The 25223-nt window shown below is 49.0% G+C and overlaps 2 protein-coding genes and 1 non-coding gene across 3 annotated transcripts; 2 read left to right on the forward strand and 1 right to left on the reverse strand.

Annotated features, from left to right (window-relative positions):
* The first annotated feature begins 838 nt into the window (after positions 1–838).
* Positions 839–12697, forward strand: WDR5 (WD repeat domain 5). Its single transcript, XM_050320208.1, has 14 exons — positions 839–950; positions 2672–2849; positions 3676–3784; positions 5070–5143; positions 6047–6136; positions 6739–6828; positions 7532–7615; positions 8521–8576; positions 8726–8772; positions 8932–9007; positions 9340–9373; positions 10106–10180; positions 10410–10497; positions 11534–12697. Exons 2-14 carry the CDS (start codon positions 2769–2771, stop codon positions 11632–11634), a joined length of 1005 nt encoding a protein of 334 aa, XP_050176165.1. The 5' UTR covers positions 839–950; positions 2672–2768; the 3' UTR covers positions 11635–12697.
* Positions 12698–14044: 1347 nt separating this feature from the next.
* Positions 14045–14172, reverse strand: LOC126642578 (U6atac minor spliceosomal RNA). Its single transcript, XR_007629476.1, has one exon. It is a non-coding gene; the product is annotated as a U6atac minor spliceosomal RNA (small nuclear RNA).
* Positions 14173–14605: 433 nt separating this feature from the next.
* On the forward strand, positions 14606–18831 carry LOC126642518 (ly6/PLAUR domain-containing protein 1-like). The gene is made up of 3 exons (XM_050320210.1): positions 14606–17050; positions 18219–18359; positions 18526–18831. The coding sequence occupies exons 1-3, from the start codon at positions 16975–16977 to the stop codon at positions 18720–18722; spliced, it is 414 nt and encodes a 137-aa protein (XP_050176167.1). The 5' UTR covers positions 14606–16974; the 3' UTR covers positions 18723–18831.
* The last annotated feature ends 6392 nt before the right edge of the window (positions 18832–25223 follow it).

The following is a 25223-nucleotide window of genomic DNA, read 5'->3' on the forward strand; positions in this document are numbered from 1 at the left end:
TATAGACATTATTATAGGCAGTTCCTCCCTTTTCAGTGTCTTAACAACCCTTTCCGTGAACACAATTCCTCCTCATGTCCAGCCTGAACCTCGACTGGTACAGCTTGAGGCCGTGTCCTCTTGTCCTGTCCTGTGTTCCCTGGGAGAAGAGGCCGATTCCTACCTTACAGAGATTATTACAGACATCATGTAGACACTGTAGACATTATCACAGGCATTAAACAGACATTATAGACCTTATTGTAGGCACCACGTAGACATCACTGCCGTGTGAACTCGCTTGGTCTTACCACACAGCAGCTTTCATCGGAGGGGGCTGCTGTGCGCATCCAACCCGCACTCGTGCAACCCCAACGACACCCAACCCTCTCCAAGCCGGGCTCAACGGAGCTGCAACGACCGCAGAGCCGCGGCCACCCATCCCCTGTCCCTCTGCGTGTCCTGGTTTGCTTCCCACACGGGCTGGACCTGGCCCTGCTTCCCACACGGGCTGGACCTGACCCTGCTTCCCACACGGGCTGGACCTGACCCGCACCCACGGGGGGGGGCCACGCGGCGCACAGGCAGCGGCGGGCGCTGGGAGCGAAGGGAGCGAAGGGAGGGGAAAAAAACACCCAGGAGAAAAAGGGAGGGAAACGAAAAGGAGGGAGGGGAGGGAAAAGAAAGGAGGGAGGGGAGGGGAGGGGCGGGGCCGCGCGCTCTTTTTGGCTCTCGGGCCGCGCCGTAGCGCTCCCGGGAGAGAGCGGCATTGTGCGGCCTCCGCGCCGCCCCGCGCAGGCGCCCTGCCCGCCTTCCCCGCCTGTGGCGGACCCGGACCCGCCGCCGCGTTCCCCCCGCTCCGCTCCTCTCCTCTCCCCTCCCGCGGCCGCGCTCCTCCCTCGCCGCGGAGGAGGCGCCGGCCGCCCCCCCCTCATCGTCCTCCTCCTCCTCCCCTTCCCCATCCCCCCCGGGTAAGTCACCGAGCAGGCGGCGGGGGCTCCTCTCCGGGCTCCCCTCCCGTCTCTCCGTCTCCCGCACCGCCCCGGGGGGATGGGGATGGGGATGGGGGGGGTTTCTCCCCTCACGGCCGTTGCCCGCGCGCGGCGCCGCCTCCGCCTCCCTCGCCTCCCTCCCTCCTCCTCTTCCCACAGGCGGCCCCCCATACTCTCCCCTGATACCTCCCCTCATACTCCCCTCACCGCGTGGGGATCCCCTCCGAACCCTCCCCCGATCCGCCTTCCAGAATTTGGGACTCCCGCGCACCCCTTCCCAGAGCGAGGGTGGGCGGGGAAGGGGCGTTCGGGGGCCTGGGAGGAGAGGGGGCGGCTGGGGGGTGTTATCGGTACCGCGTGCCTGGTGGGGTGGGGTGGGGGATGCGTTGGGATGTGCTGGGAGCACCCCCCCCCTTCCCCCTTCCCTGGGGAATGGAGTCCCTTCCCACGGGATTGGAGAGACCCTCATCCATGGAGGCACCCCCCCATTGGGAATGGAGCTCCCCGGGAATGGAGCCCCCCACCCCCAATGGCCAGGCAATCGGTGTTCGTGCTCGCCCCAGCGCCCGGATTAGCTCCGTGCGAAAAGGAGCAGATCCGCGTTAGGAAACTTTAATTTCTCGTCGTGCCCCCCCACCCCCAGATTTGCCCGGGGAGGGTGTGGAGTCTCCCTCAGTGGAGATACTCTGGACGCAGCCCTGTGCCATGTGCTCTGGGATGGCCAGGGAGGTGGGAGCAGATGGCCCAGCTGGCCCATTCTGGGACTCTCTGGTCTCCCCAGCCGTGCACAAGGCTGGGTACAGCCTGCAGGCAACTGGTAGCGCCTTAGTCTGCACCCTCCCGGGGAGGAGATGCTTGGAATGCCAGTGGATCCTGGGAACAAACGCTCTTGCTCCCAAATGTGCTGCCACCAGCAAAAGGAGAGGCAGCAGTGCTGGGATATTTGTGAGCACACTTGGAAGGCAAATCCTGACAGTGTGAGCTGGGGGTGATTCTGATCCTGAGCCGAAATGTGGCTGAGCTGCAGTGGAGATTTGTTCTCTCTGCAGCATCAGCCCTGATTACCAAATCCTGGCACTGCGCTCCGTCAGATTTTGTTACAGAAAGCGAGTCTGGAGGGACTGATCCAAAGCTATTTCCAGTCAGGGGGAAGTCCTGGGTGTAGAAGGGCATGGTTTGATGGTCAGACTGTTGAGGAGGAAAATATGAGACCAAAATACTTGCATTTTGAGGTGAAAGGAATCCAGCAGGGTCTTAAGCTTTGGAAGTGCTGGCTATTTTTTGTGTTCATAATGGTCTTGTATTCTTCACCTTAATAAAATAAAAAGGCCTGGGACTGTTCCTTCCATCTTGCATGCAAGCTTTTGTATTTACTGTGTATTAAGTGCTTGTTAAAAGCGTTTTGGTTTATGTGAACTAGAAACCCTGGCACACCTCAAAGCTATTGTGCATTATTTCTGTTTGGAGTGGGGCAGAGTGGGGGAAAAAGCTTTCCAACAAGTGATCAAAGGACGTGGCTTGGGTTCTTGGCCATTTGCACGAGTAGGTCTGAAGGCCTAAAACACTGCTGTGTTGCTCAACAGATAATAAACAGCGTTTTCATACTTGCTTCTGGCGACCTGCACTTAGACCAGTCTCACTCTTCTGGCTGCCGAGTATCCTTTTTGACAGCTAATGAGAATATTTTGTTTTCCTTTCAGTGCGGTTCTCTTCTCCGTGGCAAGAGCTGCCTTTTGAAGCAGCACATTCATTCTCCCCTTCAAGCACCCATAAGTCTCATTTGCCAGCTCCAGAACCATGGCAACAGAAGAAAAGAAGCCAGATGCAGAATCCACCAAAACACAATCTACTCCTTCCTCCTCCACCAATCAGAGCAAGGTGTGTGTGGGGCTCTGAACAATATCCCTGTAAATACACACGGAACTACCTGCATATTGAACAGCCAGGCCAGAATTAGGGGTTTGAATTCTCATGCAGATTGAGATCTTTTCCATGTCTCTGCTCCTGCTGTTGTGCTGAGGATTTCATGGGAAGAGGGGATGGAGTGCAGCTCTCCTGTAGTGCTCGGGGTCTTTTTGGTCCTAAGGAAGTTTTTGCCTCTTGTTGCTCTGAGCATGACAAAGGCAGGTTGTTTGTATCCTTGGAATGCCTGGAGGTGATGGGAGAACTGGGGAATCTGTGATCATAGTTGCAGCATGGGGAAAGTTATTCAGGTTCTTTGAAACCTACAGATGCTCAAAGGAGGAGGATATTCTCTTACCATGAAGCCTTTGCAAAGGGTGAAAAGGGTAAAAGTGGGATTTTTAGGGGCACAGAGAAATTGGCCTGTGATTTAATTCATGATGGAGCTGAAAACTGCAAACACTCAAAAGCACTGCAGGGATCAATAACCAAGAGTGTTATTTTGAACTGCCAAGCACTTTGTGGTTGGACTGTTGGATTATTCTCACCTGTTTGTTTTTGGCTTGGATGGAATTCATATCAAGGATGAGCTGGTGTTGTGCTTGAATCAGTAAGGCCCAAGACAGAAAGGGAGCTTGTTTTGCTTTGTTGTTTTTTTGGAATTAGAAGGGAAGAGGAATGTAAATGCTGGAGTGTCTGTTATGGTGAATATCCTCATAATCCATTCCTGTGTGCTGACCAGAGCTGGTCACTGAGGTGCTGAATTTGGAATTTAACTCATTCACACGTATTTTTCTTACAGCCTGCTCCAGTAAAACCAAACTATGCTCTGAAGTTCACATTAGCTGGACATACAAAGGCAGTGTCATCAGTCAAGTTTAGTCCTAATGGAGAGTGGCTTGCCAGCTCCTGTAAGTATTGCTTGCTTTTTAACTCATCTCAAACATGCACATGTGAGCCTTGGGGAAGGGCCTGTCTTTAGTGTTACCTCTCTCAGGTAGAAAAGGGATGTAGTGTCATGGTTTTCCTTAAAGGAGTGATACCAAAGCTGTCAGTCTTCGAAATAATCTGATTTGAGCTGTTTAAGTTCTGTTACTTTGAACACTGGATTGCCAGGTTGGAGAATCCTGTTCAGCTTGCTCTATTGAGCAAATGGGCAAAACCAAACAGGGTTCTTTCCCTGTGCAAAGGAAACCCTTGAGCTTCTCTGTGTTGCTAAAGACATGGCTTAAGCTTTTAAATTAAACTTTGTGTGCAGCATCTCCAGGCAAAGCTGAGCTCTGGGAAATAAGGAAGGTGTTACTGGGCTGTAAGTGTGATACAGAGGACTGGCCATGTGCTTCTGTTCTCTGTGACGTTTGGTAGTTAGAGCCTTTGGTTACCTCAATGAAATGCAGAAGGTTGGTATAAATAGTGTTTCACTTCTTGCTCTCCTAAGTATTAGAACAAGTCCTCTTCCTGTCAACTTTGGTATTTCATAATGTTTGTTTGTTTTTTTTTGGTGTTCAGCATTTGAATGTGTTTAGATGACCCTCAGTGATCCAGAGAGGATCCATATATAAGGAAAAGGGCAGTTGACAAGGGCCACTGGAACATCTTCCAGACATGGGAATGACTTGGGGCTTTAAGTGCAGACAGCCTCGATAAGAGCAGTGCAGTGTTCCATATATAAATCATTCTTATGTTCAAGTGTCCTCATAAGAGTCCCTCCCTCTCCCCTGCCCAGGTTTTCCAACCTTTACATCTGGCAAATATCAACTTTTTTCCTCTGGCGTACGTTTTGCAAGTTAGCATGGGTAATATGTTTGGGTTTCTGCAGGCATTAATTCATTACAGCTTGTGGTGTAATTTTAGTTCTTTTTGGGGCAAAAGCCTTTCAGCATTCCCATGGACCAGCACTGCTTTTACCAGTGGCAGTCTAAAACAAAAGTAGAAACCCAAGTTGTCATGAGAGAAACTAAAGCTGCTGGAGACTCTCTGCATTCCAGGCAGCTTATGTAACCTCAGCTGCTGCAGCCTGGCCTGTAGGAAGCTGTTCTTTACCAGTTCCATATCACCTTATTCATGGAGTTCTGTGCAGGGAGGGAGAACTGCCCGGTGTCTGCAGAGATGCAGTTACTGTATTCCCTCCCCTCTGGCAGGGGCAGCTCTGCCTGTCGGTGCTGTTCATCTCTGAACTGCCACGTTCTTTTCCAGCTGCTGACAAACTCATTAAAATTTGGGGAGCGTATGATGGCAAGTTTGAGAAAACAATATCTGGTCATAAACTGGTAAGTGTGAAGGGATTGCTGTATAAATTTATTTCTAAAGAATTGTGCTTTCTCCTCCTCCAGAAGTTTCTATTCTGTGTTAGTTTGACTGGTGTAAAAGGCTTGTTCTTCAGTCTTGCTTTGTAGTTCTTTGTTTATACAGTCCTGGAATTGCTGGAGTAATGCTGGATCAGGCTGGGAATTTGGGTGAAGTGCAGGCTGATAATGGAGTACCTGCTTACTCCCTGCCCAGGCAGCTCCTTTTGTCCCTGAATTTAAGGAGAACCCACCTCAGACACGGGGCAGGGCATTCTTGGGTGAAAATCTGTGTAACACTCTGTCCTGTTCCATCTTTCCCTTGTGTATGGAACAAAATGACTTTCCTTTTAAGGAGACTGAATTTTTCTTGTGGGTTTGCCTACATAAACACAACACTTACTCATTCTGCAAAGTTCTAAAGAAAACACAAACTCCCAAACCCTTTGGTTTTGTTTTTCTGAAGTTCCTTATGCACTGAAGTTTTGTGAGCAGAAATGAAGATTTACCAATAGAAAAACCACTAGAATCTTCTTCCCCAGCCTTTGGGAAGTCAGACCATAAAGAGCAGCCATTTGTCATGAGGAAAAGCCACTTACTCAGATTAATTTATGTAGCATTCTGTTTATGAATTCCAACAAAGGGTTTTGTGGCCACAGCAAGAACTGTGTGAACAAGTCATTGATGTGTTCAGAGTATATGGTTTAGCTTAAAATGAACATATGTTAAAGGAGCTCTTAACCCAGTGAAATCACTGAATTCCTGACTCTCAGGGCCCAGTTTTCATTCAGGCTTCAGCTGTGAGTGTAACATGCAGTCTGTGTTTTCCATTTTTCTGTGTCGCTGAACAAACAGAGCTGAGAAGAGAATTGTTTTCCTTTGTTTTAGGGAATCTCTGATGTTGCTTGGTCATCAGATTCCAACCTTCTTGTCTCTGCCTCCGATGATAAAACTCTCAAAATATGGGATGTAAGCTCGGTAAGAGCAGAAATTGTTATTTACCTTCATTTTCTCCAACACTGGCCTCTGTTACTCACATTTTTCTGAGAGACAGCCTGATGTGCTTTGATGAGAGGTAGAGTTATAAGCTCTGGCTCCTCTGCTCTTGGAAAGAGGGGGATGCTTGTGGGTGCCATGAGGGGCCTGTTATCCCTCAGAGAGAGAGAGCACTAAAGCCTTCTGGTGGCAGTGCATCCACAGGCTTTGTTTCTGAAAGCAACCTCTCAGATGCAACTTTTTTGTAACTTCTTACCACAACTACTCTTATTTGTACTTCTTTCCCCCTTCCTTTTCTGCAGTTACAGTGAGAATGGGATAATTTGGTTGAGTTTTGGTTAGGCATGTTAAACTGCTTGGGTCTTCTGAGTAGCCCAAAGAGTTTGCACCTTGTCTGCAATCATTAAAAATATGTTGAATTATTTTTCTTTCTTGCTTTGTTGTAGCTGGTCCTCTGCCCATCTAAATCTGGGGTGAGGGATGGTTTCTTTATGTCTTGCACAGTGATTAACCTGAATGTGGCTTATCTGAATGCATTTATGGTGTTGGAGGGTGCTGTACATTTAACTGAAATTTTATTTCAGGGTAAGTGCTTAAAGACATTGAAAGGGCACAGTAACTACGTTTTCTGCTGCAACTTCAACCCTCAGTCAAACCTCATCGTTTCTGGCTCAGTGAGTGATTTATTTACCTTTTTTTCCTCTGTGAAAAGCAAGTACTGCACGCTCTGTCACCTGTCACTAAAGGGACAGACAGGTTCTTTAGGGATCCTTGGCAGAACGATGGCAGCCCTAAATCATAGTTACAATTACACCTTTATTTTCCTAACATGTTATTATGATTAATACAGCATGCATTTATGATTAGAATGGCACAGAATTTCTACAACCCAAGTCAATGTACTATAATTTTTAAGTAGTGAATACAGAATTTACAATACAACTTTGCTTATAGTTTCCAATCACCTAGACCCTAATTTAACTGCAGTGTGACTTATAGTCACCTGGACCCTCTGCAGAGCAGGTCAGATCTTAGTACATGGTTTGAAAATAATATAAAATGAAAGAATGTGAGTCACCCAATCCATTTAAATTCTGTCTTCCCCCACATGCACATCTTGTAGTTAGATGAACTGCTGCCTTTGCCTGGGGACACGCTGAAGCCCTTAACCCATCCTGAACGGGCAGGTTTCCTACATGGAGAGGAGGAGTTCAGGGAGTTGTTCCCAGTCTGTGTTTCCTGCTCTGTGCAGTGCCTGTGTCCTGAGCTTTCTGGTCCAGCTGGAGGCAGGCACATGCCATAGTCAGGCTGTAACATCTTGCATGCCTTGAATAGGTGCTTCTCTAAAACCACCTTGTGCATTTCTTCCACCTCCAGTTTGACGAAAGCGTGAGGATATGGGATGTGAAAACAGGGAAGTGCCTCAAGACGTTGCCTGCTCATTCTGACCCAGTTTCAGCTGTAAGTGCCTCACGATAAATGAACACACTTAACATGCTTATTTTGTTTAGCAGAGCTCCTGTCCTGCCTCTCTAGAGGAGTGGGTTGTGTTCTGAGTGTTATCAAACCCTTACATGGTGTAGAGGCCGGGCTGTGGTTGTTGCCGGCGGTCGTTGCTCAGTGGGAATGGAATGAACAGTGTTTTCTCTGACATCTCTATGGATTTTGGTCCTGGGTGTTAATGTGAATAGACTAGAGGTGAGCCAGTCATACCTGAGTCTGGCAGTCATGCTGGGACACAGATTTGTGGTCTCCTGATGCTCAGAGAACAACCTGAATGTCTCCTGCTTTCATGTTTCAATTATTACTAAAATCCTGAGGAGGGTTGTTCCCTAGAACGCTTGTGTTTCAAACCTCATTCCTTTAACAGGTGAAATAAGCTCAGAATGCAGCTCAAATGAAGGAATAAAACTGGTTCAAATCCTGAATGCTTTTGAAATGGATAAAACTGGAAAAAAATTGAGCCTCAGATATGTTGAATTGTGGCTACAGTAATGTGATCATTCTGCCCTGCATAGAAGAAACTTCACACTCACAAATGTACCTTTGTAGTGGTAATTCTTTAAAATAGCCGTATTTGGAGGTGTGTAAAGGCAATAAATTGACCTTAAAACATACAGGTGGTTACATAAGAGGTTAAATTCCATGCTCTTAAATGATAAGGTACGATCTCCAGGTTTGAATTTGCTGATGCTGTCTGAACAGGGCATCTGTGTGGTCATGTGTTCTTAGCTTCTGAAGAAACATGTATTCCATGTCAGTGATGGAGGATAAGGACTTCATGGGAACTTAAAGATCAAATGTTTATGAACATCAGTAAGGTTATCGATTTTAATAATTAATATTTAGTATTAATAACGTTGCAGGTGCATTTCAATCGTGATGGATCCCTGATAGTGTCAAGTAGCTACGATGGACTCTGGTAAGTGATTATTTCTTGTCTGCATCACTCTTCAAACCTTTTGCATTTTAAAAAAAGACTTCAAAAAAAAAAACCCCAACCTTTGTAATGTTGAAATTAGAACAGAGATTTCAAAACCAATAGTAATGGCTCTTGTATGTTTTTAATAGTCGAATCTGGGATACAGCATCAGGCCAGTGCTTGAAGACACTGATTGGTAAGTGGAAATATTTCCTGTCTGTGCTCTATTTTTTGCTGTTTTGACACAGATATTCTGTTTCAGTGGAACTGTTAACAACAAATTAATGTCCAAAGAAGTTCTCTGCCAGTGAGGCAATACAGCTGTGCACTAATAATGCTTTTAATTTCTCTGTAGATGATGACAACCCTCCTGTGTCTTTTGTGAAATTCTCACCAAATGGCAAATACATATTAGCTGCAACTTTGGACAAGTAAGTATTAAGAAAAAAAAGAGAAAAACACACAGGCTTTGAGTGTTGGGTAACAGATAATACTTTATTTTACTGCTCTTTGGCTGCCATAGTAATGGTACTGCATGACTTTATATATACTGGTTTTCATGGGGGACAATATGAATGGTATGGCAGTAAAAGTGATACTTTGGAGTTAACTAACCCTGCATTCTGAAACCAGGCTAAAATGAACCATGTAGACTTTAAGGAATCTACTGTGGAGAAATTTTTTTGTGCTGATAAGAAACTGTTAGACTAAAAAAATCCCCAAGAATTAAGATCTTTTGGTTTTCTTTTTTTTTTTTTTTTAGCACTCTTAAACTGTGGGACTACAGCAAAGGAAAGGTAATTAATTCTATCTCACTATGTAGACTGAGCTAAGCTTATAGAGAAACCTGGATTCATTGTGCTTTTTGAACTTGTTTAACATTTTAGGAGCACTATAGAAAAAAGTCTTAGTACCCCTTTATTAGAGAGGACAAGATTTTAGCAGGGCCTGTTGCAATAGGACAAGGGGTGATGGTTTTAAACTGGAAGAGGGTAGATTTAGACTAGATATGAGGAAGAAATATTTTACTGTGAGGGTGGGCAGGCCCTGGCACAGGTGGCCCAGAGAAGCTGTGGCTGCCCCATCCCTGGAAGTGTCCGAGGCCATGTTGGACAGGGCTTGGAGCAACCTGGGCTAGTGGAAGGTGTCCCTGCCCATGGTAGACCTTTAAAGATTCCTTCAAACTCAAACTATTCCATGATTCTCTAGCTAAAGATGCCTTTGAAGAGAAAAGAAATTAAAATATTTGGCTCCCACATAGGCCTGGGGCGTTAAGTACAGCAATATTTCTGCATTTTTCTCTTCATGAACAGTACATTGCCTTTGATCTCTTTCACTGTGGTAATATGACAAATTTAGAGCTTTATTTCTTTTGTGTTCTGGGGCAGAGATGCCCTCTGCATCCTCTAGATAAGTGGCAGGGTGGGAAACAAGGCAGATATGTTTAGTTTTTTTCTGCCAAGAGTTTGTCCTTGACTGAGAATACTCCCTCCCAGCTGCATTAATGACTTGTGACTCTTCACTTGCAGTGCCTGAAGACATACACAGGACACAAAAATGAGAAGTACTGCATATTTGCCAATTTCTCTGTTACTGGTGGCAAGGTTGGTGATTATTTGTGCCATTTTTACTGCTCTTCTTTGTAGATAAAACAAATTTAGGGCTGGAAACCTCTTTTGGTGGGTGCTGGTTCACAGGTGTCGGTGTCTCTAGGTGGGCCCTCTGTCCCATTGCAGGCTCCCTGACTTTTCCTCCTCTTCCCTTTCATATGATGACAATGAAATATTTACTGTTACAGATTAAAATAACTGTGTTTTCTCTCTGCCCCTCCAGTGGATCGTGTCTGGGTCAGAAGACAACCTGGTTTATATTTGGAACCTTCAGACAAAAGAGATTGTACAGAAATTACAAGGACACACAGGTGTGGAAGAGGATTTTGTATTTATTGATGGGATATCCCTCATGTCAGCTTGTAATGAGGGCTTAGCTTGAACATTTTCTCTCTGATGTTTAGTTTTGACTGTCAGACCCATAAATTTTTGGCTGGCTGAAGCTTAATTGAACCCTGGGAGTTTGCTCCTTTTTATGAAGGGGTTTTATGGGCATTGAAAGTATTTTATTCTTTCACTGTGAGAACTTTGCCATCAGCTTGCAAAAGAGATTTCCTTGAGGACAGACCTGGTCAAGATAATTAAGTGACTCATAATGTTAGTGACTTTGAATTGCTTTGGAACACCTTCCAGAGCTGCAGCTATCAAGGATGAGGGTGATGAGGACTGTAAATGTCCGTACTCTTCAGACAGACAAACTCTGCCTGGTCCTGAAGGCAGAGCTGAGATGTCACCTGATGGATAACTAAGTCTGAGTCTTAAGAAAGAGCAGTTTTAACTGTGCCAACTAAAAGAGGCTGTGCTGTGACACCTCAGCGTCCTCAGTCCTTTGCTTTGGGCTACATTCCATGGATTTGGGCTGTTTTCCATTGGTTTAGACTGTAAGTGGGGGCAGTGGCAGCAGGTTTTCATTTTCTGGCTAGTGCAAGGCTCTGAAGATGAAGTGCTACCTGAGCATTGACTGGGATGTTGGAAATACTTTACATGACAAGAAAAGAACGATCTGGGTTTTGATGAGCTGTGTGAGACATAAGATATAAGCAGGAAGTAGAATGTAAAGAGTGCTTACATTTTGAAACCTGTCAGACACTTTCCAACTACTGCTCTTAATTCTTTTTTACTTGTACTTTCTCTCACAGAGGAGCTACAGTTTTAAAATATTTACAAATAATGCAGTGAATTCTGCTACAAGGAAATAACAACCTGGCTTCGCTGTTTTAGTAATAACTTGGCTTTGCTGTTTTAAAACATGGTAGCAACACATGTTAATTTTCAGAAGTGCCTGACATATGAACCAGACTTCATTGCTGCAAATAATTGTGGCTTTATATCTTCTTTTTTTCTTAGATGTTGTCATCTCGACAGCCTGTCACCCAACAGAAAACATCATCGCGTCAGCGGCACTAGAAAACGACAAAACAATTAAACTGTGGAAGAGTGACTGTTAAATGTTCCAGGATTGCTTTAGAGACTGTCAGGAAAAAAAAAAAAAGTGTTTTTTAAAAAAAAAATTACTAAAAAAAAAAACCAACCAAACAAACCACCCATAAATCCAGTTTGGCAGGAAACCTGAAGAATATTTGACAAAGTGGTTTCTGTTAGTCTTGGCCCAAAGAGAACGTTTTAGCTCTGCTAGAGCCGGGCAACGTGGTGGGAAAAAAAAAAAAAAAAGATGCAGTGTCTCCTTTTCTTGCCTAATGTTTTGGCAGACAAATGGATCGTTCTGACGTCGGGTCAGAAGTGTCAGCCTTGTCTTGGACACCCCAAAGATACTGTACTTTTATGGTGGCATTGCTTCTGGGCACTGATGCTGCTTCAGGAAGACCTGCCAGCCTACTTTGTACCAGTAAGTTAAGTCACGAGCCTAGAGATGTGTGGAATTTTTTTAAAATGTCTAATTTTTTTTTATTATTATTTTTTTAATTTTTTTTTTTCCAGAATATAGGTTCTAGTCTCTTGGGAAGTTTCTGTATTGTTTTAAATAGGAGTACTGCATCTTTAAGGGTGCTTCATTTTAAACACTCAGTTCAAACTTTGTGACCAAATAAAACCATGCAGTTCCAGATTTCCCTCTTCCTGCCCCTGACTTGACTCCTGTGGTGGAATCTCTTACCTTCTGTATAGTTGCTTACCTCTTGTTACGTGTGTTTAATAGATGCTGTTCTAGAGCAAAGTTACAGTTCTTCTGTTAACCATTAAAATGAATCCTGCTTGTAGTTGTTCTCAGCATATTTTAATTTTTATTTTTTTGTTTGTTCTCTTCTGGTTCTAAAGCAACGCTCACAGAACACTGTAAAGTTATTTCAATGTAAAAAGAAACAACCCCCCCAGACTTTTTGTATCTTGGAAATCCATCGTATGAAGCTGTATTGCTAATGGCATGACTCTGTATCTATCGCAGCGTTGGTATTTCTTTCCCTTTTTGTCATACCCGTGTGGTATTTACACACTCAAACAACAACAAAAAAAAAATACCATATGCCATAATAAAAAGGTGGGATTTTATGTGTATGCTTGTGGTAAGAGTGTGCTAATGTGAAGTGTCTGTGTCCATAAAGCTCCCCTTAAAAACACCTTGAGAGGGAAGTGTTTCTGTAGCAGCTCCAGTGAGGGAGGAGGAAGAACAGCAACAGCAACGTGGTGCTCTACATCAGTTGTGGAGAAATAAAAAGGAGCACAAGTCAAAATTTATTCAATAAGAGGATTCAAGTGAAGGTGTCCTCAGCAGAGACAACATTAGTACAGACATTAGTACAGCCCCTCGCAGAGAGCTTTAGCCAGGGGAAAGGAATCCTGCTGCCTTCTCCTTGCAGGCTGAGCAGGGATCCAGGATTGAGCTTGTGCTGGTTAAGAAATGCATGGAGGCACAAGTTTATTGCACCCAGAGGGTTCTGCTGGAAGGGGATGTTTTGTTCTGGTGCAGCAAAGATCCATTTTTTTGGTATTGACCTCATGCTTGGTAATCACAGAAAATCAATTACAGTACAGACCTCTGTAGTGCTGCCCTGAGGCTGCCTGGCTTTGCCCTTAGAGGAAAAGAGCTGCAAGACATGAGGTATAGCTTTTCTTTTTGCTCATGGTTGAGCTGGTGCTAAAGTGGCTATTAATAATATCACTGGCTTTTGAAGCTTTTCATTACCTCCAGGAAGGGACACTGTGTGTCTAGACTTAGTGAGCGTCACTGCTCAAATGATCAATCCATGATTTTTTTTCAGTCTTTTTCTTGCAGGCCAGTGGAACCTTTCAGTGCAAGATGGGGCTGTGCTGCTTTACAGTGTGGAGAAGACGGTATTTTACTCCAGCAGAGCATTTTAATGTAGATTCAGAAATATTTTCTGGCATAGTACTTCTCGTGTCTCTGTGTCTGAGTGGCTTTGCCCAGCTGTGCTGTGGCTTTCTCTGCCCTCTGAGCCAAACAGCTGTGGAGAAGGGAGATGATTTTCCTGCTGTCAGGAGGAAATCCCTTGAACAGCAGGTCTAGTGGAGCCCTGATGTAAAGGATCTACTGGAAAGCTGTTCTGTGTAAAGGTTATGTTTAAATCCTTAATATCCCACCTGGGATTAATGCTGGGGCCTATTGCCATGAGCTCTACTTAGCTATAATGATATGCAGCCTGGCGTGGCTTTGGGGTTTGAGGGCTGGGATCAGCTAAAGCAGAGCGCTGAAAAGAAGGTTTGTGGCTGGGCTGTGTGTGGTAAGGGAGGTGTAGCTTTGTGTTAGGTGCAGGCTGAGAGAGGGCGAGCTTGCTCTTAGGCGATCTGGTGTTCTGGGCACGTTTGGGCTGAGGGGAAAAAGGAGAAGGCGGGTGACAAAAACCTTTGGGATTTTAAGGTTCGCCCCTGCATAAAAGGGCAAGTCGAAAAACATGGTTAGATGCCACGAAGTAGGTGGCAGTGCCTTAACCGTATGTGTGTTGTACAGGCCACTAGGACCTCTTCCATCCTTATCAAGGGGAGTGCTAACCTTCTCTCCTTTCATACAACACGCTAATGAGGTGGCTGGCACCGGTATTTAAACCCCATCAAACCATTGCTCTAAGGACAGAGCGAGGAAAAGTTAGTGTTTTCTTTCATATCAGTTTGACAATTCTTTTTTTTCCCCATATTTTAGATTTACTTTGATTCCACCACGGCTATAAATCCCCTAAAAAGACCCGGTAAAACATCGCAAACGAGCGCGTTCTCCTACCTTCTTAATATATTCATCGCACCCAGCCAATCAAAGCGCAGCAGCCGCTCCTCTTTGACTGCCCTCTGGCGGGCGGGCGGGCGCGCTCGGGGGCGGTGCTCCCGTTTCCGGTGGGCGGGCCCGGGTGCGCGGGTTCGAGTCCCGCCTCGGACGGGGCGGAGTGCGGGGCGGTGCCTCTGGATGCTCCCGGCCGCCCGCCCGCGGGATGAACTCCCAGCGGGATTTGCCGGCGGACCCGCCTCATCTGCGCAGGGTTCGGTCGCCCCGCTGCGTATCCCGCGGGTTTAAGTCGGGAGCAGGAGTGTACCGGGAGGTTGGCTGATGGAATCTCCCGCGGCCGAGGGAAGGCGGCCTGTTCCCGGCGTATTCCCGCTGCCCCGGGAAGTTAAATCTCTCCAAATTCCATCAGAGCTAGTGACGAGTTACAGGTTCCAGACGTGGAAGCGGCCGAAGAGGTTGGGTTGTTTTTTCCTCCCTTTTCTCGAGGCCTTTCTCCTCTGCATCCCAAAGGGATAAAATCAGATAAACATCTGGCTAAATCAGCACTGCCACTCCTCAAACCGGCGCTGGGATTCGATGTTCCTACCGGGATTAACCCCATCCCAGCATCCCGCTGCCGGTCCCACCGACCCCGGGTTTCCTGCACCGTGACATCCCTCGTCCCCGCCGACTCTCGCAGACCTTCCCGCTCTGTTCCCGGCAGGAAGGACCAGCCGGTGCCCTGTGCCGCTGGCAGAGGAGCCGCTTTGCCGGCTGAGGCTGCGGAGCCAGGTGCAGCGCCCAGAGGTGTGCGTGGCCCCGGCCCCGCCAGCTGTGCAACATCTGCCGCATCACGGCGTCACAGAACGGTTTGGGTTGGAAGGGACTTCACAGCTCATCCCATTCCCACCCCCTGCCATGGGCAGGGACACCTTCCACTAGACCAGATTGCTCCAAGCCCAGTCCAAGCTGGCCTTGAACGCTTCCAGGCATGCTACATTGCTGCTGCAGAGCCCAGGCTCTTCCTGGCCACCCCTTCCACATATTGATGAGTTTATTAAGGGATTAAAAGTTAGTTTCCCCTCCTTATTGAATGCTCTGATTTATGCATGCGTTTAAATCAATCCCATTTCCTGCGTTTTATCCTTTCTCCTCCAGGCTTTCAGGCTTTAACTGTGTCAGACATTTGTTACAATCACATTGTTTTGAGGCAAGCGAGACACCCTGGGTGGTTTAAGGGATTTGAATACATGAGCTGCGTTACTTGGGTGCACCTCCCAGGTGCCAATTGCCCTTCCTGAGCTGTAGATGCCCCTACTTGGACCAGTTTATTCTGCCTCCCGGTGAAATATTGATAAGGTTGCGTGCTAATTGAAGATGCTGTTGGAGATTAGGTCCAAGCCTGCCTGTCTGGGAGCTGTGCCTGGCAGAGGAGGTGCCCAGTGGGCTGGAGTGCCCAGGGTGGGGGATTTCAGGTGCTGCTAGCAAGCGGTTGCTGGATGAGCTACATAAGCAGCTTATTTTGTCATTTTAATTTTTTAATCCCATGCATTTGGTCGCGCTCTCTTATTAGTAAGCATTAGCTCTCCAAGTCCCATTAGCTCCGCTGAGAGCTGAGGCTTTGCCTATGGGGACAGTGGTGGAGGAGCCAACAGGGGTCTGGGGGTTCTGATCCTGCAGCTGGTGACATCTGTGGTGTCCCATGTGAATGTGGGTCCAACCCTGGCCCTGAAGACCCATCACAGCTCAGTCCTTTCCTCCACTGCACCCCTGTCCCCTTCCCAAGCCCCCAGCAGCCCCAGCTCCCTCCAGAACCAATCCCAGCCTGGGGCTGGCTCTGTTTGGTCTCTCCCTGCTTTATTAAGGCAACTATTTCCTTGCATGTAAATACACACACTACATTCAAACCCTCTCTCTCCACAAGGTTTTCCCTTTAACCCCACGGCCATCCCCAGGGCTGTACTTTGTTAGAGGATCTCAAGTGTCGGATTTAAAATTAGTTGACTGCTTCTCTTTAATAAAATTATTCCTGCCCTCTTTAAATAGCACAATATGTCACAGAAAGCCGGTGGGTCCGTTCATGAAGATGAGGCAGCTCAGAGAGGAAAAAGAGATGGGAAAAAAAAAAAAAAAAGTAAAACCATACATCTCCCCAAACCCCTTCTGCCTAATCCAACTGAATTAGAGGATTTCGAAGTGGATTTAAAACTAAATCTTGATTAGGGAGAATTTCTCTCCAAGAGCTGCTGCACGGTGGTATTAATGGGAAGTGATCGTGGACAGAGGAAATAGGACAGAAATAACTGAGGGTAGCACATACGCACTCAGGTCTGTGCATGGACTGAAAGAGTCAGAGAATTTCTCAGGAGGAAAAGGGAGAAATTAAGCACCGACATAAGGAGACTGGGTGCCACGGGGCTGGCTGGAGAAGCTTGGAGCAGCCAGAGCCCTGCTGCACCGACGGCATCTCCCTTTATCCCGGCGGGGAGGTTTGCAGGTGGAGAGGAGGCGACGAGCACGGCTGGGGAAAAGAGCTTGGAGGAGAGGAGACCTCTGCCCACTCCCCCAGACCCCGGTGTTCATCCTCTGAGCCCTGGGTGGACTCCAGGAGCTGACCCCCATGCTCTGCAGACACATGCCTGGAGGTGCCCATGGGATCCTCTCTCTGATGACCGTGGTGTTCGTCCTTCCAGAGGGTAAGTGCTGCTGTTCCCGGGGTGTGGTGTGTACCCCACGCTTTGGAGTCTGGTTTGCATCCTCCCTAAACCCTGGTTGTTCAGGTGTGTTTTATCCTTGGGATGAATTTGGGGTTATTACTGCCCTAAGCAATACAGCTGCGTGTTGGTGGGTTTAGGACAGAGCTGAAATCGTCACGATTTGTACGAAAGGGCAGTGCGGCAGAATTTGGGATCTCCTGGACTCCCCTTCCCAGGTCTGGACCGGGGCAGGGACTTCCCTCACCGTGCCTGGGTGTGTGAGGGTCTCACCCACCTCCCAAAAATCCCGTGGGAGCAGAGGAGGCCAGGCTCAGGAAGGGCTCTGGGTCAGCATTTGGAGGTGAGGAAAGGTAACGGCAGCAATAAGTGCAACCTAATCAAATCAACACAGGGGTTGCCTTAAACTCTGTGGACAGTGTAAATTGATATTGTTGGAGGCCTTTTTTTTTTCCTTTTCTTTTTTTTTTTTTTAAAGAAACCTAAGAAATGGCTTAATTCCCAATCTGGCAATTCTCAGACACAGCCGCTGACCCTGCAGGGAAGGACTGAGCTGCCGCCAGTGCAAGTGTGCAAAGCCCTGGGGACACACTGAGGCCACTGTCCCGGGGTCACAGTGCTCTGAACGAGGATTTCCCTTCTGTTTCTGAGCTGGTTTGCCTCCCTGATAGAACCTGTGATAAAATCAGCACTGTGTTCAGGGAGAAAACCAAACCACTCTGATGAAACCATCCCTCTGGAGCGAATGCCTCCAGCAGGGGCACAACTAAACTGGAGAAATTTGGTGAAAAGGGGAAAAGCTGTTTCTGAGCACAACTGAGCCTTGACTCAGTGGTATCCATCATTTTGAGGTTTCACCTGCTCTTAACACCCCCTATTTCAAAGCTCCCTTGTTCCCACTGTTTGATCCCAGCGCAAATCTCTGGCTAATCTCTGATTTTGCACTGACCTCTAGTGGGAGATGATTGTGTATTTTTGAGCCCACCGGGTAAACAAGTGACAGGCAGCTCCGGGCTCTTGTCTCAGCGCTTAATGCAACTTGGCAAGGCAGAGAGCGCTGCGAAGCCGTCGTTAGAGAGCAGCTCGGAACGAGCTGAAGCATTTCCCCCCCTGGAAAAATCCCGCTGTGTTTCTTACGGTTCTTGTTTAGTGTCTGGACTCCAGTGCTATGGCTGCAACATCGTGGTTGGCACCAAAAACGTGGACATGGGGTGCTCTAACCCCGAGGTGATCACCTGCTCCCAGTCCCACCAGGGCTTCAAGCACCGGTTCTGCATTAAGACAGAGAGCGGTGAGTCCGCCCGTGGGGCGCAGGGTGGAGCTGGTGATGCTCACACCTCAAATCCACCCTCGCAGCCCCCAAGCAGGGCCTGTCCCCGTTTCAAAGCTGGCAGAGCCTCCCCCTCCACCCTGCCCGTCACCCTGACGTCAACCCCGTCCTGTTGCTTGCTTTGCAGTGGTCCTGGGCATCCTGCTGACCAGCGGCTGTGCCACCTCCCGCCACTGCCAGCAGCAGGAGCTGCCGGGCGTCCGCATCCACTGCTGCCACACCGACCTCTGCAATGGCTCCCCCAGAGCCCCCCGGCCGCCCCCCGGCCTGGCGGGCGGCCACCTCCTGCTGCCCTGCGTCCTTGCTGCCCTGCTCCTCTCCTGAGCGCCCCGGGGCTTGGGGGGATGCGGGGGATCCTCGTGGGATGGGTGCTGGGAGCAGGGATGCCCCCATCGCTGCTCCTGCGGGCGGGCAGGACGCCCTCCTCTCCCCTTTCCTCAATAAAATGTGCCGAAATGTTTCGCCCTGGGAAGGTTTCGGTGATGCCCGGCGGCGGCGCTGCAGCCCGGGGAGGATCGGGGATGGTCCTCCGGGCTCGGGGAGGGTCGGGGTACCCGCAGCGGCCTGGGGCTGGGGAGCGCAGGGTCGTGGGGGTATATCCATGTTCCCACGGGGATCGGGAGCGCGGCCGAGCCCGGCTCTTCCCACGAGAGGGCATCCGCGGCCCTCGCTCCGCATCCCGGCCCGCCGCGGGGGCTTCGGGATGCAGGGATGGAGCACCCACGCAGGGCAGCATCCCCAGCGGGATGGGGTGGGCGATGGGGTGGGAGAAGAGGGGCCCGAGTGAAATGAGCGCTTTTTTTTTCAGACATTATCCCGGTCGAAGAGGCCAAACGGGAGTTTTAAGGGAAAAATCCCCTCCCGTAAGGATCGGAGCCCAAGTGGCTCGTCCAAGGTCATCGCGGGGGTTTGCGGCAGAGCTGGGAATTAAACTCACATGTCTCAAGAGCCAGCCCTGTGCTTTTATCACCAGGGAAACAGTATAAACCTCCCTGTGAGAAATGGATGAAATGTTTTTATTCTATTTTTTTTTCTTTAGATTAAAAAAAAAAAAAAAAGAAATAATGCAAGAGAGCTTTTCCATGCAAAACATCAGCTTTTGATGACATTTCTCAGATGTGTCAGAAAACAAGCCAAAACTCTTCTAAAAATATTATCTGAGGCACCTTCCCAGCAGAAGCACTTTGGGACTGATACAAAACATGTTCAGATTCTGAAGATTCAAAATAAAAGGAAATAAGAAAACAAATCCTGCAAGAAAAACGACAAGAGCTGCAACACTAACCAATTCCCCCTTTCCCCCCTCCTTAAAACGTTCCTTATGATATTCAGGGGAGCAGGAAACATTTCCTTGGCAGCTGGAGTTATTCTCGCTACTGGTTATTTATCTGCCTGGGCGAGTGCTGTGCTGAGCTGTTGCAAAACCTCCACAGCATCAGCCTGCTCCGGTGTAAATTCCCTTTTATCGGGTGAGGATTGGGATGGGTTCCCAGTGGAGGTGGTGGCAGGGGGTCCTGCCGTGGCGTGGGCCACTTTGCCAGGCAGCAGCATCTTGGGGAGAAGCAAGGGGCGGCCGTGGTCCCTCCATCCCTCCATCCCTCCGTCCCGGTCCTTGTGCCTCCGGCGGGTGATGCTGCTGCCCCCGCTCTGCCCCCCTTGCCCGGCTCGAGCCATCCATCTTGCACCGTGTAAGAGCCCTGTTGCAATTAAGTAGGCTGAAGTGCTCCTGAACTCTTTAACCTTTGCCCTGGGATTGCTCCTTTTGCCCCGGGGCTGTGGATCAGCTCCATTGCACTCTCCAAACAGCGCCTGCTACTTAGCTGACATTTCTTTCTCCTGCTGGATCCTATTAGCACCCTGAGGTTGAAAATGCTACTTTGGAGTGTTGTAAGGAATGTGATTTATACTGGAAAGTAGCGGCAATCTATCTTTCCCTATACACACACACTGCACATGAGGCTGGAGAGCTAAATCCACATCGCCTGAACAAACAGCGACTGGGATAATTGTCGAGGAGGCTTCAGACACGGAGCAGGGAGAGGAGCCTGGGTGGGACGGCACCGGGGCCAGGGAATGCTGAGCTCGGAGCAGCCGGGCGGCAGCAGGGCCCGCTCCCCACTGGGATCCCATCCCCACACCAGTGCAAACCAGTACTGGGTAGCGCTGGTTTCCCAACAGTGCTGAAGACCTGGTTAGGGGCTGCCTGGGCTGGTTGCAAAGGCTCTGGTTGTGGGATCCATTGTGCCCTTCTTCACCGTTGATCCTGTGTCCAGCGAAGCCCAGAGCTGAGCAGAATTCACACTGGTTTGCCTGCATGTGAGTACATATCACGGATAATGCAATCTGCATGGGAAGCAGATGGAAATAAGAATTGAATGGTGCCTGAAGGAGGGCTGATTAGCCTTTATCAGATATGACACGCTAACCACCGAGGCTCCTTGCTGAAATACCGGGTTAAAATCTCTGCAGTGTCAAATTTCATCCTCCTAAGCAAAGAGACACTTTCCATAGTGTTTGTGTGAATCTTCTGGATAAGCCCTGGAGACTGAAACCGTCTCAGCTTCATCTGGGCATTAAAAGTCCCACCCACATGTTTAAAAAAAGCCCCAAACCCAGAAACGCAAAAGCTGACATTTACTCTAAAATGTCTTTTTCTTCCTGCATCGCTGCGTGGCATCCCGTGTGAGCCTCTGCCTTCTCCTTGCTGGAGCAGGGCTGGAGGCATCCTCCTGGGCATTCCCACCGGCTGCCATTCTCCCTGGAAGCTGAGGAATTAGTTTGCACACGCAAAAGTGTGTGCACACACGGACACTGGCACAGTGTTTTCAGGGAGAAAAACCAACTTAAAAAAAAAAAAACCACACCAAAACCCCAACCCTAAGCAGCCTCTGTGTCAAAAGCCCTTTTATAAAAGCCTCAGTAGCTGAAGAATTGCCATTGTTTCGGTCTCCAGTGAGTGCTAGTCTTAAAATATTTCCAGCTCAGAGCAGGCTTTGACATTCTGCCCAGACCCAGGAGAGGGAACAAACACGAGTTCAGAAATGTTTCTACAAGGCACAGATCCTTCTTGTTTTTGGAGAATCACGTTCAGCATCTTGCATCCTGTGGCTATGTCCCCCCAAAGTGGGGGAGACACCACAAAACACCCCCGAAAGCAAGGAGGGGGGAATTTCTTGGGGTTCCCCCTAAGGCAGGGAGAGCTGGGCTGGCTTTCACACCAAGGTGCTGGGGTTTACTTTTTGTGCTTTTTCACTCAACCTTCCCCTCATGAGCATCAAAACCAATTTTTCCCTCAGAAAATGCTTAACTGCTGATGGCTGTGCAGACCTAACTCCCCATCCCACTGGATGCCAGCAGATGGTCCAAAAGTGCAGGCTGTGTAGACTCTGGAAATCAAAGAAGATGGAAAGTTTGCAGTGATATTCATCCCTCTTTAGTCTTTTTTTTTGTGTGTTTAGTGATGCTGGGAGTGACAGAGTGTGGATTTGGGAGCAGGAAGCTCTCAGTGCTTCACTATCTCTATGGAAGGACACAAAAGGGATGGACCATGGCACATGGAAACATAGAATGCTTTGGGTTGGAAGGGACCTTAAAGATCACCCCATTCCAACCCCCCTGCCGTGGGCATGCACTTGCTCCATGTGGTGGTGGGAGCTGGGGTAGGAGGACCCCAGGACAAGGACTTGGTGGGGAGTCACAGCACAGCTCCTTGGGCAATGTTCATGGTTTATCACCCTTCCCTTTCCATCACGTCAAATGAGGAGAGGAGCTGAGATGTAACTCACACTTTTGCCAAGGTTGTTTCCCACCTTCTTGCAAACAATTTTCTGGCAGAAAAGTGGTGCAGAAAACTGCCAGAGCTCTGCAGGCAATTGAGAACTTTGAGGCTGCCCCAGGGTCTGCACGAAGAGGGTGCCCTGGGCTGCTTCAGGAATGCTTCCAAGAGGCTGGATGCTCCGAAGAACACGAGCTAACCTGAGCTTATCTCAGCTCTGAGCACCCCTCATGTTGGATAAAGGGTGGTGTTTACTCAAGAACAATGTGGGGTTAAAATTTAGTAAGTCCTTGTGCAACTCTTTATGGAGAGGCAGCAAGGACAAATAAACATCTCTCAAAACACAGTCAGCACTCAGGCTCACTGTTTAATTCATCCTCCGGAAATGCATCTTGTTTATAGCCATTCATTGCAGGGGCTCGGAGCAGCAGGGGTTTGATCCACTCCAAATTTCAGGCAAAATAATATGATCCTCCTTTTTCTCTTGTTTGTTCTTAGGAGAGAACACAAGGTCAAATCTTCAACTAGAGCAAAGTTTGCTCTGAACTACTGAATATTTTTTTTTTATTTGAGAAAGTTTTTCCTCTGCTCCCTCTCCCTTTCCAGGCCTCCCCCTCCCTCCAGCTCACCAGCTCGGGGGGAGCACAAGGTGCCAGAGGATTTGGGTTTCCTCCTTGAGTGATAAGGGCTTCTAGGAGGAATTTAAGCTGGGTGGCCAAACCAGCTTCCAAGGTTGAAAGTTAGGATGCCTCTTATCTACTCCACTCCCATGGAGAGACAAGCAGCAGAGCAATCACGTGTGGGAGATGCAGCTCCCTCCTCCCAGGGGATGCTGCAGTGGGGCCCCACAGAGAAATCCCCTGCTCTGGGAGCTGGTCCAGCCCCATCCATTTCATAAAGATGAGTGGGAGCAGTGCCAGCTTTATTGACAGAAGGCCATGAACTGGGTCATGCTGCCCATCTCCCCTCCCAGCACCAGGCTCTCCCTCATGCACGGACACACAGGGAGCGTGATGCTCGGGGGGATGTGCAGGGCACTGTGTCCGTGCTGGTCTGGGAGCTGCACACCCACACTGGCTGTGCTCAGATGAGCCCAAAGCCTCAAAGCAATGCTCTTCCTCTCTGGGACGAGAGCCAGGGCTGCTCTCTGCCAAGGGCTGGGCACTGAGGGGGCTGCATGGAGGGAGAAGGGGGATCCTTGTTCAGTTTAATAACTAGGTGACAGTGCTGGAGCCAGTGATGTGGCTGACCTACATACAGCCCAGAGCCCCTCTGAGCACAATCGATCCATTGGCAAGAGACAAACCACAGCCTGGGGGAGGGCCTGTCCCACTTCATCCAACCAGCATGGTCCCCCGGTCAGATGGGAGCTGGTGGAACCACGGCCATGTTGTGGTGTCAAAGCACCAGGATGAAGCCACACGGCAGCATCTTGTCCCCCTTCCTGGACACCGTGTGCATCTCCCAGCTCCAGCATCCCTCCCTCGCACCCTCCATGCTCAACAGCCCTGGCACAGAGCAACCTGCCCCACAGACATGTATTTTGGGATGTTCTCCTCTGGCAGACTTGCAGGGGCTTCTGGGAGGGAGAGGCATTGAGTTGAACGTGCCCTTGGGGACACCTCTAAGCGATGCACACAAGGATTTGGCTGCCAAGAAGTCAAAAGGTGTGCTCTTTGGCTCAGAAGCTCGATTTGCATCTCCTTGCAGAGCCTGCTAATGGATCATCGGTGGATTTGAGTGTCCTTCCTCCCAGGTGTCTGATTTATCCAGCTTGGAATCACACCCTTAAGCCTTTTCCTTCAACTTGGTGGTTTGAGTGTCTCACACCCTTGGGCCACTCTCTCTGACCTCACAGGCTCTGCTGCAGAGGAGGGGTGTGTCTGTCACAGTTTGCTCTTTGATGTCCTTCAGCAGAGTGGCTGGGAGCATGACAGGAATACAACAGCAAACAACAGGAGGAGAGGGAAGACACTGTGGTGCCAGGTGAATCTCCCCCCGCTCCGAGTCCCCAAATTCTTATTAATTAAGAGCTAGGGGGGAATAAAAATACCATCTTGTGACACAGTGGGCCTAATCCTGCAGTCTGCCTCTCCCCAGGCAGGTGGACACACTCCCTCCATCTGACTGCTGGTGGCTTTAGCCAGTGAGCGTTGGTCTGGGGGAGGATGGATGAACATCCAGAGGGAGAGACTGCAGAATTGGCAGCAGCACATGGAGAAAGGCAGGTGATGGACAAGAGGACGTGTCCTCACAGTGGGGAACTCTTTTGGGAAAAAAGCCAGGTCTCCTGGGCGTCAGAGTCATGTCCCTCCCATCAAGTTGTGACTGCTCTGTTAGTGCTGCCTCCACGGAGCAGCAGACTTGATCTCTGACGGTAATTACTGAGCTCGTTAAACACAGGAAAACAAACCCTGTGTGGAAAAAGGAAAAAAAAAAAGGCAAGTTAAAAGGTGGGCAGAGCCTGGCATTGCCTCTTCCCGGCGGTGGCTCCGGGGAAAGCACCGTGCCAAGTTTCAGTTTTGCAGGGCAGAAATGAATCACGGCAAACTGCTGACGGAGCCTCGGCCGCCGTCAAACACCGACTGCTCGGGTATAAAAGGGAGCGCGCCGCTGGCCCCCGCTCCCGCCGTCTGGGCACTCGGCTGCTAATTAGTAAATAGGGGATAATCCGATCAATTAAGCGCTCAGCCCGCCGAGGAGGGCACGCACACCTCTGCCGGAGAGGTGGCAGGGCAGGGGTGGCCGCGTGGGGACAGAGGGTAGGGCTTGGGACAGCTCTGGGGATGTGGAGGGATAGCAGGGGATGCTGGGGGTCTTTGCCACAGGGTGGTCCTTGGAAACCCAGCTCTCTCAGGGGGCAGTTCTCCCTCTCTGGAGAACACGTGGTTAATTGGGATGCAGGCGGGTGGGATGGATGCTCAGTGTGTCCTGTGTCCCCCAGAACTGCATTGAACTCAGCTCTGATGGTCAGGGAGTGGTTACCAAGAGGCAGAGAGGTTTCTATGCTCTGAGTCCATGGGCAGGCTCTATCCCTTCTCTGACCATCC

The sequence above is a fragment of the Myiozetetes cayanensis genome, unplaced genomic scaffold, assembly GCF_022539395.1.
Source record: "Myiozetetes cayanensis isolate MyiCay16 unplaced genomic scaffold, myiCay2020 scf23, whole genome shotgun sequence".
In the NCBI taxonomy this organism is placed as follows: domain Eukaryota; kingdom Metazoa; phylum Chordata; class Aves; order Passeriformes; family Tyrannidae; genus Myiozetetes; species Myiozetetes cayanensis.

What these genes read in the sequence shown, in the direction of transcription:
- LOC126642518 (XM_050320210.1), top strand. Translation starts at nt 16,975, where the DNA reads ATGCTCTGCAGACACATGCCTGGAGGTGCCCATGGGATCCTCTCTCTG. An exon ending in GGTGTTCGTCCTTCCAGAGG is followed by an intron (nt 17,051 to 18,218) that starts GTAAGTGCTGCT and finishes GTTCTTGTTTAG; the next exon opens with TGTCTGGACTCCAGTGCTAT. An exon ending in CTGCATTAAGACAGAGAGCG is followed by an intron (nt 18,360 to 18,525) that starts GTGAGTCCGCCC and finishes CTTGCTTTGCAG; the next exon opens with TGGTCCTGGGCATCCTGCTG.
- WDR5 (XM_050320208.1), top strand. Translation starts at nt 2,769, where the DNA reads ATGGCAACAGAAGAAAAGAAGCCAGATGCAGAATCCACCAAAACACAA. An exon ending in AGAGTGGCTTGCCAGCTCCT is followed by an intron (nt 3,785 to 5,069) that starts GTAAGTATTGCT and finishes GTTCTTTTCCAG; the next exon opens with CTGCTGACAAACTCATTAAA. An exon ending in ACCTCATCGTTTCTGGCTCA is followed by an intron (nt 6,829 to 7,531) that starts GTGAGTGATTTA and finishes TTCCACCTCCAG; the next exon opens with TTTGACGAAAGCGTGAGGAT.